Source organism: Thamnophis elegans, chromosome 14 (assembly GCF_009769535.1).
Source record: "Thamnophis elegans isolate rThaEle1 chromosome 14, rThaEle1.pri, whole genome shotgun sequence".
Classification (NCBI taxonomy): domain Eukaryota; kingdom Metazoa; phylum Chordata; class Lepidosauria; order Squamata; family Colubridae; genus Thamnophis; species Thamnophis elegans.
This window is the reverse complement of record NC_045554.1, coordinates 35978856-35998314: the sequence shown is the minus strand read 5'-3', so window position 1 is coordinate 35998314 and position 19459 is coordinate 35978856. Positions and strand designations below refer to the sequence as shown.

General features: G+C 36.5%; 1 protein-coding gene across 1 annotated transcript; it reads left to right on the top strand.

Annotated features, from left to right (window-relative positions):
- The first annotated feature begins 1843 nt into the window (after positions 1-1843).
- On the top strand, positions 1844-19408 carry NAE1 (NEDD8 activating enzyme E1 subunit 1). The gene is made up of 20 exons (XM_032231275.1): positions 1844-1946; positions 3506-3609; positions 3693-3753; positions 5357-5387; positions 6101-6172; positions 6644-6723; positions 7398-7507; positions 8654-8763; positions 10491-10553; positions 12207-12270; positions 12521-12612; positions 12722-12781; positions 12893-13026; positions 13850-13925; positions 14249-14288; positions 15106-15192; positions 15642-15734; positions 15924-16038; positions 16118-16167; positions 19108-19408. Exons 1-20 carry the CDS (start codon positions 1882-1884, stop codon positions 19215-19217), a joined length of 1617 nt encoding a protein of 538 aa, XP_032087166.1. The 5' UTR covers positions 1844-1881; the 3' UTR covers positions 19218-19408.
- Positions 19409-19459: the final 51 nt, after the last annotated feature.

Here is a 19459-nt window from a genome sequence, read left to right as displayed (position 1 = left end):
TCCTATTATATTCTCTATATTCTATTCTATTCCTATTCCATTCCTATTATATTCTCTATATTCTATTCTATCCCTATTCTATTCCATTCCTATTATATTCTCTATATTCTATTCTATTCCATTCCTATTCCTATTCTATTCTATCCCTATTCCATTCCTAGTCTGTTCTATTCTATTTTCTATTCTATTGTATTCTATTCCTATTCTATTCTCTATATTCTATTCTATTCCTATTCTATTATATCTCTATTATATTCTGTATATTCTATTCCATTCTATTCCATTCCTATTCCTATTCAATCCCTATTCCATTCCTATTCCTATTCTATTATATCCCTATTCCATTCCTAGTCTGTTCTATTCTATTTTCTATTCTATTCCTATTCTATTCTCTATATTCTATTCCTATTCTATTCCATTCCTATTATATTCTCTATATTCTATTCTATTCCATTCCTATTCTATTCTATTCTATCCCTATTCCATTCCTAGTCTGTTCTATTCTATTTTCTATTCTATTAGCAATAGCAATAGCAGTTAGACATACACCACTTCATAGAGCTTTCAGCCCTCTCTAAGCGGTTTACTGAGTCAGCATATTGCCCCCAACAACAATCCGGGTCCTCATTTTACCCACCTCGGAAGGATGGAAGGCTGAGTCAACCCTGAGCCAGTGAGATTTGAACAGCCGAACTGCAGTCAGCTGAAGTAGCCTGCAGTGCTGCATTTAACCACTGCGCCACCTCGGCTCTATTCTATTCTATTGTATTCTATCCCTATTATATTCTCTATATTCTATTCTATTCCTATTCTATTCCTATTCCATTCCTATTCTATACAATGATACAATAGCAGAGTTGGAAGGGACCTTGGAGGTCTTCTAGTCCAACCCCCTGCCTAGGCAGGAAACCCTATACCGTTTCAGACAAATGGCTATCCAACATCTTCTTAAAGCCTTCCAGTGTTGGGAGCATTCACAACTTCTGGAGGCAACTTCTGTTTCACTGATGAATTGTTCTAACTGTCAGGAAATTTCTCAGTTCTAAGTTGCTTCTCCCCTTGATTAGTTTCCACCCATTGCTTCTTGTTCTACCCTCAGGTGCCTTGGAAAATAGTTTGACTCCCTCTTCTTTGTGGCAACCCCTGAGATATTCTATTATATCCTGATTCCATTCCTGTTCGATTTCTATTCCATTCCATTCCTAGTCTGTTCTATTATATATTCTATTCTATACTGTTATATCTTTTATTCTATTCCATTCCTATTCCATTCCTATTCCATTCGATTCCTAGTCTGCTCTATTATATTTTCTATTCTATTCTATTCTATTTATTCTATTCTTCTAATACTCAACTCAAGACATGAAGATGCTCTCAAGCAGCCTTTACATACTACCCTGCCCCAATTGCAAGGTGTTGACCACTGTCCTCTTCTGATCTCAGTTTCCTACTTTCCCAATTTTGCCTGGCCCTCTCCCTCCGGAACCTAAGAAGGTTTAGAGCCTTTTCCCGCAACAACGGGTCTTGAGAAGCTAAACCTGCTTAGGATCGCGCACGGAGGATGCAGACAGCCACCCACCCACCCCCGGCTGAGTCGCAAGCCTGCAACCGCTTACGACGTTCCTCCTATAGCCCTGCCTCCGGGGAGCATCTCCGGGGAGATGCATTACAGTGATTGCTCCTGCTAGCCCATTCTGGCCTCACCCATCTTTTGCAATGTCAAAGCTCTCTACGCAGAGCGCGCATCCCATCGCCTGTACACCAACAAGGGCATTCCCAGGGAGCGGGGTGGGATTCCGCGCAGGCGCAGAAACGGCGTCCTCGGTCGCCCTCTCCGGCGGCGCGAGGAAGCGCAGGGAGGCCCAGCGGCGGAGCGGAATCATGGCGTCGGGGCGAACGGCGGGGCGGCTCAGCCTGAAGGAACAGCGCTACGACCGGCAGCTGAGGCGAGGAAGAGCCGGAGGGGTCCGGCTGCGGGCCGCGGGAGAAGGAGGGCTCTCTAAGCTTCGGGTCGCAGGGCGGAGGGTCAGCGTATCCATTGGGGGGCCCCGGGGTTTGCAACCTCCGCAGCTGCTTTTGGTCCCCGCTTCTCTCGTGCAAATCCCTTCGCCTCTTCTTCCTCCTCCTCTTCTTCCTCCTCTCCATCCGGAGCCTCCTGGCCGGGGACGGCTACTGTTCCTCGGGCTCCCGGTGGTCCGGATCCTTCGGATGGAGGATGGCCATTCATGGTCCTGCCTCTCTTGGCTCCTTATTTCCGGAATCCTTGTTTATTTATTTGTTTATCCTTCGGCCCCAGGGATAAGAATTTAGGGTGCATGCTTACACATTTGCATATCTAGTTGTATGTGCATGTTTTAACCATGCACCCATATGCACATGTTACATATGCACATGTCTTATATGTATGTGCATGTCTACAGGTGTCTGTATGTGGTATATAAAATATATATTTATATATACTGTATAAGACTATTACGTATGTGGGTATACGTAGAGCAGTGTTTCTCAACCTTGGCAACTTGAAGATGTCTGGACTTCAACTCCCAGAATTCTGGGAGTTGAAGTCCAGACATCTTCAAGTTGCCAAGGTTGAGAAACATTGATGTAGAGTATTATATTTGTGTGTGTGTATAATGTATTTCCATTTCAAATAAATTTCATTCGAATATCTCATTGCAGACATACAATCTATGTCTCTGTCTATCCATCCATCTATAAATATAATATAGGATAGGATAGAATAGATAATGGAATGGAATAGAATAGAATAGATAATGGAATTGAATGAAATAGAATAGAATAGATAATGGAATGGAATAGAACAGAATAGAATAATAGAATAGAATAGAATAGAATAGAATAGAATAGAATTCTTTGCTGGCCAAGTGTGATTGGACACACAAGGAATTTGTCTTTGGTGCATATGCTCTCAGTGTACATAAGGAGAATAAAATATATTCATCAAGAATAAAAGATACAACACTAAGTGATAGTCAAGGTTACTAATAAGCTATCAAATCGTACTGGAAACAAATGTGAATAATGCAGTGTGTGTATACACAAACACACAATGAAATCCTCCTTTCAGAAAACCTAGGATAAGACAGCAATAAATATTTTGAGCGACTGATTGTTTTATGTCTGTTTTGTTTTTGGTTCATTTATTTATGCTTCTGTTTTACTGCCTATGGACTGCCTTTCAATCCATTTTTTTCTCTCCATTATGGAGTCGGAAATATTTTAAATTTTAAAGCAACATTGGTAATGTATATCTATGGAGATTCTCAGTCTTCCAGGTCATGGTTGCCCCAAAGGTGCTTTTTCAAGAGGCCACTGGACTTTCTTGGGGTCAGAGCTGAAGAAGCTTATTGGATGAGAAGCGAAATGTCTTCAAAGAAAAACCAGGAAGTCCAATTGCCTCTTGAAAAATAAAAGCGCCTTTGGGACATTGCTATTTTCTTTGTCAAATTCTTTGTCTTGACAGTCATATGTTTTGATGTTGCAGGCTATGGGGTGATCATGGACAAGAGGCTTTAGAATCTGCTCACGTTTGTGTGATAACTGCAACAGCCACCGGAACAGAAATACTCAAAAACCTAGTTCTACCAGGTATAAATGACTTTTAAAAACTGTAATTGGTCCCCAGTAAATTTGTAGTTCAATCTGATCATTGGTTTGGTTTGTTCTTTAAGGTATTGGATCTTTTACAATCATAGATGGGAATCCAGTCACTGGGGAAGATGTTGGAAACAGGTAATGCGTTTTCTACAAATATTTGGTAATATTCCGGTGAATATTCCTCTTATGGTCTAAACAATGGCATCATACAAAAGCATAATGATTTGTTTCAGTAGATAAAATACTTACGAACTTAAAGCTTCATTTTAATGTTTGATTAAAAACCACTAATGCTGACTTTTACCAATTATTTCACTACATTCCAATGAATTTTTGTGTAAAATCAACAGTACATTTGTTTTTGTTTTGAGACTAGCCAATTGTGCTGCGATGTTTATGGCGAGAATTTCATTTATTTTTAATTAAAGTATATAAATATCCAATGGGATTTTTTTTGTCCCATTTGCAATGGTAGATGGAAGATTTTAAAAAAAATCCTCGTTACTCCATGAACTACAGTTAGATTGTGTGCCATTTTTAATACTTCCATATTGTTTATCTGGATAGAAAACTGATAGTGTTCTCTGTGTCTAAGTCTTTCTATCTCAATGTTTTATGGTTGGTAAAAGCATAATTTCAAGTCAATTTCAAACTTGGTGGGAATATGGAACAAAAATATGTGAAATACTTTATTGCTGCTATAAATATAGTTTACATTGATAGGTAACCCTTGCTGCTTACTGATTTTGATCATATTATATAGCCGTGTTGAAGCTTAGTCAATATTCACATGCCATTGTTCAACCTCATTCCTTGTGACCATTTTTATAGCATGGTAAAATCAACTGTGATATTAAAATGTAAATCTTTAAATAAAAGAGATCTGTATAGATCAGTGGTCGTCAACCTGGTCCCTACCACCCACTAGTGGGTGTTCCAGCTTTCATGGTGGGCGGTAGGGGTTTGCTGTAACTCTGCTTTATAAATTTTATAAAGTAAAGTTACTTCCCTACTTTATAAATCACCATTAGTATGGAACCGATGGGTGGTTAGAAAATTTTACTACTAACAGAGATACAAAAGTGGGTGGTAGGTATAAAAAGGTTGACTACCCCTGGTATAGACTAAGCCTGAAATGCCCTGATTGGAATTATTGGTTTTATTTATGTGAATTTACAAATTCACATACAGTACTCAGATGTATTGATTTCAAGCAAGTCTTTAAAATGTTGCAAGATTTTAGAGAGGAAAAATATATTAGAGCAGTAATGACGAAGCACGCATGCGGGCACACACACTTCACATACACGGGCTCGCTCCCCTGGGCCGCAACCAGGAAGAGGTGCTGCCCAAAGGGCATGCACGTGCCAGAAAAGGAATTTCTGGTTTCCGGCACACACATGCACGCCAGCCAGCAAGTCTTCCAGTTAACTGCTGCGCACACATGTGTGCCAATCAGCTGGCTGGTGCTGATGCTCAGGGCAGAAAACAGAAGGCATTGCTGCACATATACCAGCTGATTGTTGCATGCGCATGGGCACTAGAAACCTGGAAGAGGAATGGGCAATGCCACGTGTGCCAGATTGCATGGCTCTGTGTGCCACTTTGGGCAGGCATGCCATAGGTTCACCATCATTGTATTATGGAGTTTTCTCTGGAGTACACTGTTTACATTGTTTTATTTTAGAAATTGTGATTATGATAAAATTTTAAAGGAATATTTTTTTTTCTTTTTTAGCTTCTTCCTGCAAAGAAGCAATATTGGTCAAGTAAGGAAATACTAAATGTCTTTATTTATGTGAGTGGTTATGTAATGCATAGGATTTTTTCCCTTTTACAATAAAGATACACATACACAATGTCTTGTATGATTAAAAAGGCAATTGTATACATATCTACAGAGAAGTGATCCCCTTGTGAGAATTTATTCCTAAATAAATATATGTTGCAGCCTAAATTTATGTCCTTGTGTGACCCACTTTTAATACAAATAAGTAGATTTCTTAGGTAGACACGCCTGTAATCCTTTTCAAATGATTAGTTAATTCGCTTTGAAGATCTAACCATGGGTGCTTGTAAACAAAGTGTTATTCTGAACAAAACTTAAAACAATTTTTTTGTTTCCTGTTATGTAAGTTTGTATGCCCTTCTGTATCCAATGCTGGTCATTTTCTGGTATACCCTAAAATCATACATTTTTCAGAAGGAATGGCCTCAGGATTTCCCCTAACATTTTCCCATTAATATTTATTAAAGCATCTGTATGCATATCTCTCTTGAATGTTGTAATCTGACTACAATTACATCTACCCCAAAATCCTTATTTTGGAAATTGGAACATGCAGTACAATTTGGCATCTATTTATTGAAAGGTGGGGGTGGGGTTTGGGGGGAGGATATTTATATTCTCACAGGATAAAATTTTAAATCTTTTTATGGCAGTCACAGCAATGTAACATACCTGCTTATCATTTTTAAACAGAATCGAGCGCAGTGTGCCACAGAACTGCTGCAAGAGTTGAATAATGATGTCTCTGGAAATTTTGTGGAAGAGGTTTGCATTACACATTTTTACACACGTTACACATATGTGCTAACGTGTCACAAACGTATGTCAGCTATTACTACCATAATATCAAATCTTGCTCTTGTGTAGGCTCATTTCAAAATAGTATCCTTTTTCTCACTTTCAAGCAACAAATCCTTTTTAAGAGGCGTATGATTTCATACCCTAAGCAACATGAATTTGTCCCAGTAAGGGTATGGCTAGCTGATGAGACCTAAAATAGCTTGAAATAGATCTATACTAGTCTCCCTTTATTTATTTATCAGCACAAATACTACACATATATGTATATATAATCTCTATAATCTCTTTGAAATTCCATCATTTATCAACTTTTTAATCAGTCTTGCAGTTGATGAAGAATTGCACTGAGCTAGAAAAAGAAGTTTTAATTCTGAATCTTTTTATATTTATTACTTTATGCTGCAATACAGATGGTGTTTTTTATGTTTTCTCAAGAACCCAGATAAACTTCTAGACAACGATCCTTCTTTTTTCTGTCGGTTTAATGTAGTGATTGCAACTCAACTCCCAGAAAAGTAAGCTGGAACGAATTTGATAGTATTGTCTTTATATACTGTTTTATTTCGTGTTTGTTTGGTAAAAATGGAAATTCTATGTTTTTATTTTCAGGATATAATCTCTCTAGCTGGTTATTTTTCTTTATTCCTTGCTTGATACAGCTGTGCCTCAGTTCAAACGTGGTTTATTAATTAGGCCACAGTGTCTGAGTTCATACATACTATCAAAACCAAACAAGTAATATTTGATTTAATGTGATATGTGGTCTAATTGTCCAGACATCTCTTGTCATTCCCATGTTAAATTGTGTGAGTATGGATCAGACAAAGTCCTTTTTTATCTTTGATACACAAAGGTCAAAAATCAAAGCTGTCTCATGTTCTATCAAAAAAAGGCTGAATGGAAATTTTGCATGTCTTTGCTTGAACACAAATACAGATATAACAGGCCTTTCAAAGAATTGCTACTTTATATGCAATATAAAATTGTAAATTGTTTTTAAATATACCAGGAGGTTGCAAGCTAAAGGATCTCAGTTGCAAGATATTGTTGCTTGTTCAAGATCTTGAAGTATGAGAGCTATCTACAGATGCTCTGTATACGGAATAAATATTTGTGGGTAGATTCTAGTTGCTGTGTATTTTCTGTTCATTGTTCACTGTTCAATTGTCTTACATCTTCTGTTTTTCAGTACGTTGCTGAGATTAGCTGATGTCCTCTGGAATTACAACATCCCCCTGTTAATTTGTAGGACTTACGGACTAATAGGCTATATGAGAATTGTTATTAAAGAACATCCTGGTAAGATATTTAATGATTTTAAAAAAAACATTCCATTGTTAAAGAACATCCAAATAAAATAATCAGTGAATAAAAATTACCCTAAATATGTAACCATTTATTAAAATGGTAAGTAGCAAAGTGTCTTGTCCCCCCTGCCCGTATTTTAATCTCAGGTGACTCATTTTCAGAAACTAACATCCATAATGTAAGATGTATAAGGAAATAGATTATTTTGATTAAAAAATAGAGTAGGTAATTCTTTAAATCACCTTCGTAACTTGTAAGGCAAGAAATATAATCAGTTTCAAATTATAATTTATCATTTGAAATCTGACTTGAAATACTTTTTGGATTTTACATTGTATGTTATCACTTCTGGATGCAATGTTAAATAGCCAGGAAAGGTCACATCATTTACAAATGTATGCATAATCATTGAATTGTGTTTATTTTAACACCAACTTTTTAAGCACAAGCCCTTCAAGGGCAGCTTACATAGTAACATCTCTTATAGAATATAGAATTCTTTATTGGCCAAGTGTGATTGGACACACAAGGAATTTGTCTTTGGTGCATATACTATCAGTGTACATAAAGAAAAATAAAATAGAATACATTCATCAAGAATCATAAGGAACAACACTTAGTGAAAGTCATAGGCTACTAATAAGCAATCAAATTATACTAGGAAACAAAACAATATAAATTTTAAAGATATAAGCAACACAGAGTCATGAGTGGGAAGAGATAGGTACTAGGAAGGAAGAGAAGAATAATAGTAATAGAGTCTTAGTAGATAATTTGACATTGTTGTGGGAATTAGTTGTTTAGCAGAGTGAGGGCATTCGGGGAAAAACTGTCCTTGTGTCTAGTTGTTCTGGTGTGCAGTGCTCTATAGCATTGTTTTGAGGGTAGAAGTTGAAACAATTTATGTCCAGGATGTGAGGGGTCTCTAGTTATTTTGACTCGTGCAGTAAGAGGGCTGTGAAAATAACTACGGACCCCTCACATCCTGGACATAAGACATATGTATACTGTATATGTGTATATGTATATGTTTTATATAATAATAGGAACAAAATTGTGGCGAAACCACAGACTTTAGCAATAATGTTACCTTCAGCTATGGCTTTAGAACTGAAATGTTGTTTAATCTTTCAATAGTTATAGAATCTCACCCTGATAACGCCTTGGATGATTTGAGACTGGACAATCCATTTCCAGAGCTGAGAGAACATATCCAGTCTTACGATTTAGAGCATATGGAAAAAAAGGTTGGTACAGGCTTGGCCAACTCATCAGTATGTGCATGAAAGCATTAGCGCTGTCCCAAAGGTGCTTTTTCAAGAGGCCACTGAACTTTCTGGTTTTTCTTTAAAGAGGTTTTGTTTCTCATCCAAGAAACTTCTTCAGCTTTGAGAGAAGAGCCGAAGAAGCTTCTTGGATGAGATGTGAAATGTCTGCAAAGAAAAAAAACCATAAAGTCCAGTTGCCTCTAGAAAAAGCACCTTTGGGACAACCTGGATTACTGAGAATATCCATAGATAAGTATGAGAAATGTTTCTTGAATTTGTTCTAGAATTGCATTATATGCTGTTATACAGGGCATCTATGAAGTGTCTCGATCATCCAGATCAGTGGTGGGTTTCAAAAATTTTTTGAACTTACTCTGTGGGTGTGGCCTCCTTTGTGGGAGTGGCTTGCCAGCCATGTGACCTGGTGGGAATGGTTTGCTGGCCATGTGTTCTCTCTCTCTCTCTCTCTCTTTCTTTCTTTCTTTCTTTCTTTCCTTTTGTCTCTCTGTCCCTTTTTTCTTTTTTTCTTTCATCTCTCACTTTTTCTTCCTTCCTTCCTTCCTTCCTTCCTTCCTTCCTTCCTTCCTTTCTCTTTCTCTTTCTCTCTCTGTGTGAGTCTGTGTGTGTGTGGTTCTTTGCCCCGCCCTCCCTCCCTCCCCCCCTCTGTCTGTCTCTATGTGATTCTCTCTGTGTGTCTGTCTGTCTATCTGTCTCTCTCTGTGTGTGTATCTCTCTCCTCTAGTGGTGGGTTTCAAAAATTTTTGGAAACTCTTCTGTAGGTGTGGCCTGCTTTCCAGGTCCACTGGTGGAATCTCTTCTAACTGGTTCGGGAGATTTGACAAACCAGTTCTACCAAATAGGTGCGAACTGGTAGGAACCCACCTCTGATCCAGATCATGATTATCCCAAAGGTGCTTTTTCCAAAAGGCAGCTGGACTTTCTTGGGTTTTTTTTTGCTTGAAAACATTTCGATTCTCATCCAAGGAGCTTCTTCAGATCAGAACTGAAGAAGCTTCTTGGATGAGAAGCGAAATGTTTTCAAGGAAAACAACAACAAGGAAATCCAGTTGCCTATCAGAAAAGCACCTTTGGGACATACAAAGGATATTTCTTTCCAGAGATGAAAATGGGGCTTGATCTAGATCAATGGATTCATCTGTTACATGTCAAATCTGATTTTGTTATGGTGACTGGTTCATTGAAGTTACATAGAAATTTGTTCAGTCTGTTGGTTTAGGGGGAAAAAAAACAAATCCAAGCATGCTTTTTGAACAATCTCCATTATTACAGACTTGCCTTCTCCACATGCTTTCAGTATAATTTTAAGGTGGGGCAGCCAGCCAATAAGCTTATATAATTCAAAGGAATCTAAATGCTTTGAATTTCTTTAAAGTGCCCAGCTCCATTTGACTTGTGATTTCCAACCTAGGATTGTGAATCTCTTATTTTTCCCTGGGGGTTTTCAAAATCAAATGGAAAACTGAGGAAACAATTTACATTCTGTCGATCTATCGCACCAAGTGAAAAGGGTTAGTCCACAATTATTTCGTAGCAACCCTTAACCGAAGGCAATTCTGTTGATTTAGCTATTTTTGTTGCACTATGAATTCAGTTTGTACCAACTACCCTGCTTTCCAACTTTAGAAGTGCACTATTTCCGTTGGTTTCTTTATTTTGCTATACTTGCTTTAATTTTGCATTTGCAGGAACACAGCCACATTCCATGGATTGTGATTGTATCCCAGTATCTAGAAAAATGGTGTCATGAGGTATGTAGATACCTTGACGGTAGTAGTCTAACTTACAGTCACTCATGCTTTCTGCTGCAGATCCGGGGGAATAATGCCTTCCACCAGAGAGGCTTATGTGCTTTTATATGCTGCAGTCTTGATCACAGGCTGCCTGCATGCTGCTGAAATCACAGGGTTGAATCAAGCAATTATACGTGAGATTGAATTGTAGCTAGTTATGAAGCTGATCAAATGCCATTCAGAGGAAATTTTAGAAGCCCTTAACTTGGGTCGCTTGTGGTTAAGTGAAGCCCCACAGACTTCAATAAATGCTTCTTGTTCCCCAATCTCTTCTTCCCATCTAACTGGCACGCAGAAAACTGTTTGCAGGCTGTGCATGGCAGCACTGCAGAGAAAGGGAATTTAGTGTTCATCTCCAATATGCCATGTCAGCTATATCCTATTCTCTGCACCGGGGAAGTATTCATCCATATGGTTAGGTTGTTGGGGGTGGATTGTGCCCATGTCTACATCACGTTTAACTATATTTATTAAATTTGTAGGCTATGCATCTCGCCATCAAGTGACTCTAGGCAGCTTACAGTATTATAAAAGCACCATAGACAAAGTTAGCAACATTAAAACACTGCTCCTTAAAATCAAAACATTAACAATAAATTATATAAAGGATCCATGGGTAAATGGGTTGGAAGTTGGATCTTATGTAATCTACCAGCTGTCTCCAGATTGGGACAACCCCATTTCAGCCCCAGGGCCATTTGGCAGAGCCAAAGTTTTAGGCCCTTACAGGAGGCCAAATGAGTTGCAGGGGGCAGATCAGTGGTGGGATTCAAATTTTTTTACTGCCGGTTCTGTGGGTGTGGCTTGGTGGGTGTGGTGTGGTTTGGTGGGAATGGCTTGGTGGGCATGGCAGGGGAAAGATACTGTAAAATCTCCATTCCTTCCTCATTCCAGGGGAAGGTTACTGCAAAATCTCCCGATCAGCTGGGACTCAGGAGGCAGAGAATAGCAGAGGTGCTATTCTCCAAACTACTCAAAATTTCCACTAACGGTTCTCCAGAACTGGTCAGAACCTGCTGAATACCACCTCTGGGCCGGATCACATTTTTAGGAGCATGATCTTCCAAAGAATGCCTATTTTTTAATGTAAATCCTGTTGCTAAGCTTATTATTAGTTTTAGTGCCTTGTTTAAACTAGCCACATCCTGTATGGGAGATAATATATCTGTTCGTATCTATATATGTATGCAAATGGAAATTTTAAAAAACCTCATGTACTCTTGAGTCATAGAATGGGCCTTAATTTAGTCATAGCTTATTCCACTAATGATAATTATTTACACTAAAATTGATTGAATTTGGCTGTAACTCACGAGTATCCTGGCTTAAACATTTCGACTGAAATATGTACATTTTGATGTGCTCCACTTTATATATTCTTGCTTGAACCCATCGTCCAGCAGGTGCATTTACCTATGATTTGGTTAGCATTATTATATGTAAAATGGGAATTCTGACTTGTTTCCTAATAGAGTAGAATTTTAAGTCTCATTTGTTCTTATGGAAAAAAAACGAACCAGATTCATTTACTGTTTGATGTTGAACCTATTTTTATTTGCCTTAATTAATACATAATTTAATAAACTTCAAACCTGTTGTATTTCTGTTTAGAATAATGGTCAGATACCTAAGAACTACAAAGAAAAGGAGGCCTTCCGGGAGATGATTAGGCAAGGTGAGAGTTTTTGACCATCTCTGTCTATCTATTGTAGTATTATGTTTGGGTGAACTTTATTTAAAGACGAATGTACTGTAAATATGTGTCTAAGTCTACATCAGTGGCATGCAGTATTTATCAGAAGTTCCTTAACCTATCTAAAGAATTCCCACATAGTAATATTAATTCAAAAGATAGAGGTTGTCTGTTTATCACCTATTTTCTAGTTAATAAAATCTTATTCAGTAGGTTCTTCATTTCTTTCTAGGAATTTTAAAGAATGAAAATGGAATCCTGGAAGATGAGGAAAACTTTGAGGAAGCCATTAAAAATGTAAACACCGCTGTAATTGCTACTAAGGTAAAGGAAGGTTGCCACCTTCTATCAGAATTTTTAATTGCTTAGTGACTGCATTCCTAATAGAAAAAATAATGTGGAAATAAATATTATCTTGAATTTGACTTTTTAGGTACCAAGTTGTATTGAAGATATTTTCAGTGATGATCATTGTATCAATCTCTCACAGCAGGTAATAAATACAAACCACTTTAGTATTCTAGTCTAGTATTCTGACACTCTGAATAAAAACTTGATCAATCAATTTTGGTTTTTGACTTGTTTGGTTCTCCTTTCTCCTTAGACTTCTTCTTTTTGGATTCTGGCTCGAGCTGTAAAAGAGTTTGTGAGCAAAGAAGGTCAAGGAAATTTACCCATTAGGGGTACAATTCCAGATATGATTGCAGATTCGAGTAAATTTATCAGCTTGCAAAATATGTAAGTATTTTTCTACAGTTGTTTTATATTTGTACTGAGATCCCCTTCAAAACCAATGTTTTCTGCAAAGATTTTCATTGTGACTACTTTATAAGCTCCCTATTTTGGGGTGGCTTTAACTTCGGTATAAAGGTGCTCTCAAACTGATGGCAAATTTTTGCAATCTGCTAGCTCTCAAAATATCAAAGACTGCTTTTAATTCATAGTACAAATAATAAGTTGTAATCACAATGGAAAAAGCTTTCCTGTAGGTTTAAGACAAGCATTTAGGCAGAGGCAGTATATATAGAAGTGATAATTTGTAATTGGTTGGTTCCAGATTTGTATTCAGTAGATGTTAGCAAAGAATCAGGACCATACCATAAGTTGCAGTTCAAAAGATTTATTGCCCAAGCCTGTACATGAGAATCCAGTCAACTAAAGTTTAGTACGAAATTGGTGCCAGATAAGAGTCAACATAAAAAGGGGTTGGGCAGTTTGTGGCAATGTAATGACTCTAAGCTTATGACATGCTTAACTTAAAGAAAATAAGTTCCTCAGTTCCTTTTTTGTAACTCCATTTTACTCATTTGGAGAAAGGACAAGATTTACTTCATCCACTTTCAATTTCTTGTTCAAAGAATTCATATTCTTGGTTAGAGAATTCCAACTTGAATATAAAATATTGAAAATTCTTACTGCTTTGCACACTCCATACATACAGTACAGTTGGCTTTGCATCCATTGGTTACTACCAAGTAAACTATGGATATTTCAAAATCTATTGATTTGGGGGTTAGATTTGCTGAAGTTCATTTTTGGAACTTTATTTTTATTTTTTAAGATACCGTGATAAAGCCAAGAAAGATGCCGAAGCTGTGTCTAATTATGCTGCAAAGCTGTTGCAGTCAGTTGGCAAAGTGAGTAGTAGAAAATGCAGTTTTCATTCCCTTAAAGACATCGAAGTAAAGAATGAAGTAAAATTTATTTATGTTTTTTAAAAAATTTATAGAACTGCCCATCTCACCAAATAAAGAGAGGGGGATGGGTGAGCCAGCCTGAAATATTTCTTGTCATGATTGATTCCCAAAATGGGGAATTGTAGAAGATAGATAAAACATTGTAATTGTGTATGTGCCCCCAGCTATGGACATATGATTAAATCAAATTCTATAACAGGAATCTAGAAGACAATTGTCAGGCATTCTAATTTCATTAAAACAAATTTGCATTTTGTTCACAGGCACCAGAATCCATTTCTCAAAAAGAATTGAAATTGCTTTGTAAGTATTTCGTTCTACTTACATCAGGTTAATGGTTCCACCACAAAACCGCGCTCGACTAAACCGTGTCCGACTAAACCGTGTAGCTGACGTCATCAACAGGGCGACAACAGCGCGGAGACAGAAGCACGCTGTGAACCCTAAACCTAAAATTAACCCCTAAACCTAACCCCCCTAAACCTAATCCTAAACCTAACCCTTAACCTAACCCTAAACCTAACCCTTAACCTAAACCTAATCCTAACCCTTAACCTAACCCTAAAGCTAACCCTAAAGCTAACCTTAAACCTAACCCTTACCTTAAGTTGAATCGGCTTGCTTTCAAAGCGCTATTTAAAGCGCCCTTCTTTCTCCACGCTGGCTGTTGTCGCCCTGTTGATGACGTCAGCGACGCGGTTTAATCGGGCGCAGCTTAGTCGAGCGCGGTTTTGACGGGTCATGCAGGTTAATAAGGCTAAATTGTAAGGAATGCTGTAAGGAATCAGTCATTGTTTAATAATGTATCCAAACTGAATTTGCTAAAATGCTCTTTTCTTAATTAGCCTTAATGGTGCATGAAGAACATTGAAAAAAGGACTTTGCTACTCTATAACTGTATGCTGTATAACTAGAAGTCACAGTTGAGAACTTTATAGAAAATTTGAAATTTTTTACTTCAAATTCCATGGGAAATTTTAAAATACTGTTTTGAAATATAATTGCAAGAATGACATAACTATCTCTCGCATGTTGTAACAATTAAGTCTTTATATTTAAAGTACCTATTCTCTCCTGCTCTCTTCCCATTTCCCCACTCTCCTTGATATTCTGCGTTTAGGCAGTAACTCAGCATTTCTTCGCATAGTACGATGTAGATGTCTTTCTGAAGAATATGGACTGAATACTTCAAACAAAGACGAGATCAGTAAGTTTATTTAGTTGTGTCCTTTTGCAGTGTTTTCATGTACAAATCAAATATGTTTGATGTAGAAGAGGCACGGCCTTTTTTCTGCTTTCTTCATTTTTGCTATAATGTAAAGGCAAGATTTTAATTGCAAGAAAGATCTGAGATCTCCCAAAAAACCCACTTTGAATTTGTATATATTGTGAATGCAATGTTGCAGTGATGAATCACATGTGTAGCTTGTTTTTATTGTTCAGTAAATACTCTTATTGTGCCTGTATAACATTTGAATCAGTCACAATCTGAATGCAGAGAATAGACAGGAGGAGAGATATGATATGGAAACATTCTTATAGCAAGTGGAATATGTTATGTGAAAAATTGAGGAATAGGAAATATATTTAGTTAAATTAATCTCAAGCCTTTTACAATTTTCTCTTGTAAATTATATTTTGTTTTGTTTCTTGAAGCTTCTCATATGGATAATCCAGATAGTGAAATGGTGCTCTACCTAATGTTACGAGCTGTGGACAGATTTTTTAAACACAATGGTAGATACCCTGGTAAGGTTGTATGTATATATCATATCCTTTCTGAGATAAAAATGAATACTTTCTCTAATACTGTAATTTCTGTAATTTTGTTCTTTTCTGCTTTTTCTATAGGATAGAATATTCTCTTAACAAAATTATATGTCATTTACTTGCAATAAAAAGTTAGTTCCGTCTATAATAATTATATCTTTTTTTCAGGGGTTTATAACTATCAAGTGGAGGATGACATTGGAAAACTGAAATCTTGCCTTAATAGTTTTCTTCAGGAGTATGGATTGCCTGTAACAGTCAAAGATGATTATGTCCATGAATTGTAAGTGTTGTTAAAAAAATACTTTCCAAGATCTTATTATGATGCATTATAATATGACAACTTTGTTTTCTTTTTGTAGTTGTCGATACGGAGCTGCTGAGCCACACACCATAGCAGCATTCATAGGAGGTAAAAAGATTGCTTTTTTCATGTGTCGATGGTGAACCACAAGCCAATTGACACGTAAAAAGATTTAGTATGTCTTACTTTGATACTATTTTGTATTCTCATGCCCATTGTACTAATATCTTTATGTTGATTAGAGGTAGTAACTATTCATTATATTGATATAATTCCATCTCCTCTGATAAAAATGTCTCAGATTTAAAATTGTTTCCAAAGTTTATACATGTACAATAATATTAGTTTCTACTCTATAGTTGTTCGTATATTTTGATATATGCGCTGAGATATTAAACAAATAAGCTCTAAACTGCAGCCATTATTCTTTTGTGACAAATCTTTTTTTTTTTTTTATTAAATGTTTTTTAGTTTTAGTTTAAAACGGGTACAGCATCTTTCTTAATATATCAATCAATTACAGATAAGTTTTGGTACATCTCCTCCACAGTCAACCAACATAACTCATATTAACTCAAGCATTATTATATATCCATTTTCATTTAACTGTAATTATTATTTAGAAATATTGGTAGGAGTAATAATCTTAAACAATACCTACCCACACCGATGGGAAGGGAGAAAAATCAAAAAAAGAAAAAGAAAAAGGAAAAAAGGACAAATAGAAATTAAAAATTAGAATAAAGGATAGTAGATAATACAAAAAAAGACAAAAACGACAATCAGGAAAACAAAACAAAACACAGGTGTCTATTATGAAAAAAAAAAGAAGTATATCAACTGGTTACAACATGTTTTGGTGCTTCTCTTCCGTTAGTTCATATTAATTCAGATATCTTAACTCGAATATTTACCATATCAACATCATTATACCTCCAGTTTTAATTATTATGGTTATTTAAACATCCTTCATCCTTAGCTATGCTAAGGAATTAGTCCATAACACATGCTGGCATTTCATTTACTTACTTGTAAAATCCTCTATTATCATCAAATCCTCATGTCCTATTTTAGCTAAACATCCATAATATTCAATTATATCATATATCATAACATTTTCCCAGTATTGATTAACATTTGATTGTATGAATTTTATTTAGTTTTTTAATAGTGCTAATTATTATAGTTAATACTCTTTATGTATAATCTAAAGGTGTTTTCTCATATCCAATTGTTAGTTATCATATCAACTCCACATTATATACATTACTATCAATATCAATTATTATTCAGCAATATCTGTTACAAGAAAAAGCAATTAGGTTTAACTAGTTTTCAATTGTATTCATCAATCTATCAGCCAGTTCCAAATTATATATATTGCTATCCATATCAGTCATTATTCAGCTATATCTATTACAAATTGAAGTAATCCGATCTAGCTAATTTTAGGTTGTATTGTCCCATCTGTCAGCCTGTGTCCCTCCAACAACGAGATTTCCTCCGTCCAATAGCCATTCGTTGGATAAATTTACCAAATGTTTCCATAAGCAAATCCAAACACAAATATTTCGGCACCTTTGGATTCTGAATGTCGGTGATGAAATAATAATGTTGTCCTAGGCTTATAAAATTTCCCAAATTAACTTTAATTCTCAAGGGTGGATTCTCCATTCCTCCTGCACACTCTCTCTTTAAATGAGTCGTCTTTATAGCTTCCCCCCTCCTTTCTTCCTCTGAGATAGACCAGACACCATTTCTCACATTTTCCATTTGTGTTTCAGGAACATTTAAGCATTCAACGATCTCAGTTTTAACTTCATATTTTAGAATCAGTTGATCCAGTTTTCTTTCCAGTTTTTGGTAAGAATCAAAGAGTCCTCTACACGCAGAGAAAAGAGTCTGAAATGAAGTCTTAGAGATATTTTGGGACGCCATGATGTGTCGTAGTTAAAAATTAGAAGCTCTCTTTTTTTTTTCCCCACAAGCTTCAAAGCATTTTTTTTTTTAGTCTCTTACAGGCTGCCAATCTTATCTAGTTGTAAACAGAACTAGGTAGTAAAGTAATAAAAATGTCGAATCGTGACGGGCTAATTAGTAGGAGATAAGTTTTACGATCCACTTAGGGAGATTCAGAGGGGGGAGGATGTCGCGGAGTTTCTTGAAGCATTTAAGAAGTAAAGTAACTACCAGTCATAAATCCATTAGAAAGAGCCAATTCGCCGCTAAATCTTCCTGTTCTTTGGATTCAGTTAGCTTAATTTTTTAACACGAACAGTCTCTCTTGGATAATAAAATCAGCTTACCAGATGACATCACTTCTTCCATTCTTAGAGGCAACCTGCAGTTTCAGTTAGCACGCAGCTAATCCAAAAAGGAATTGGCACGAGGAGTTAATACCCCCCCCAGAGATTTGCGGATATCTCTGGGGTCCTGGGTCCCTCCCCACCTTCACTGTCGTCTCCGGGACAGCTAGGGTTCAAAGAACCCGTCCAAAAATCCTTTGGTATAGAGGAATTTCAGGAGTAGCCTGAAATTCCATCTTCTCACTGCTAAGCCCCGCCTTCTTCCTCCTCTTTTGTGACAAATCTTATATGCACATAAAACTCCCCAGATTAAATTGCCCTGTTTGAATTTTAATTGGGAGGATCAACCAACATGAATTTGGAATCACAAATTGCTAACAAAAATAATGAAGATCCTACCATAATTTCTTAGGGAACAAAGTTGGTAATTGAATTTTCCAATACCTATTACCCCATTTCTCTTGTTGATGATAGGCTGTATAAGGGCTCAACTGACAAATTCAGTGTATGGACAAGCTTGTGCCAAGAAAAACTCTTGCCAGGGTTTTTTTTAACTGCCAGAGATTTAACATGGAAAAAGTGCAATTGGCCATTGAGCTGAGTATTCATGCTTTATTTCTACCCATTGATGTAAGGTGGTATCTGTTAAAAAAAATGTAGAGCTAGAAAATAAGCATTTGGATTTGAATCAATTGGCTTCTGTTACATATTTTTAATTTGTCATTCCTTGGCTGTTTTACAGGAGCTGCTGCTCAGGAAGTTGTGAAAATTGTTACCAGGCAATTTGTAATATTTAATAACACCTACATTTACAATGGGATGTCTCAGACCTCAGCAACGTTCAAACTGTAAACCAACCAAACTGTGTTGTTGAAATCTGTAGCTGCTTTTGATTTGCATTCTGTTCTGTTAAAAGTATTGCTGAAAAGAATGTATGATGCCAGTTCCTTTCTTTGTATTATTTTTGTCTTTCTAAATTCTTTGAAATTGTAATAAAGAATATACCTCGCATTTCAATAAAAGATACTGGAATGTGAACATTATGACTTCTTCAAAATGTAGCCAGATTACCTATACCGATTCTCCATATTTTA

What these genes read in the sequence shown, in the direction of transcription:
- NAE1 (XM_032231275.1), top strand. Translation starts at nt 1,882, where the DNA reads ATGGCGTCGGGGCGAACGGCGGGGCGGCTCAGCCTGAAGGAACAGCGC. An exon ending in TAGAGCATATGGAAAAAAAG is followed by an intron (nt 8,764 to 10,490) that starts GTTGGTACAGGC and finishes TTGCATTTGCAG; the next exon opens with GAACACAGCCACATTCCATG. An exon ending in CCGGGAGATGATTAGGCAAG is followed by an intron (nt 12,271 to 12,520) that starts GTGAGAGTTTTT and finishes ATTTCTTTCTAG; the next exon opens with GAATTTTAAAGAATGAAAAT.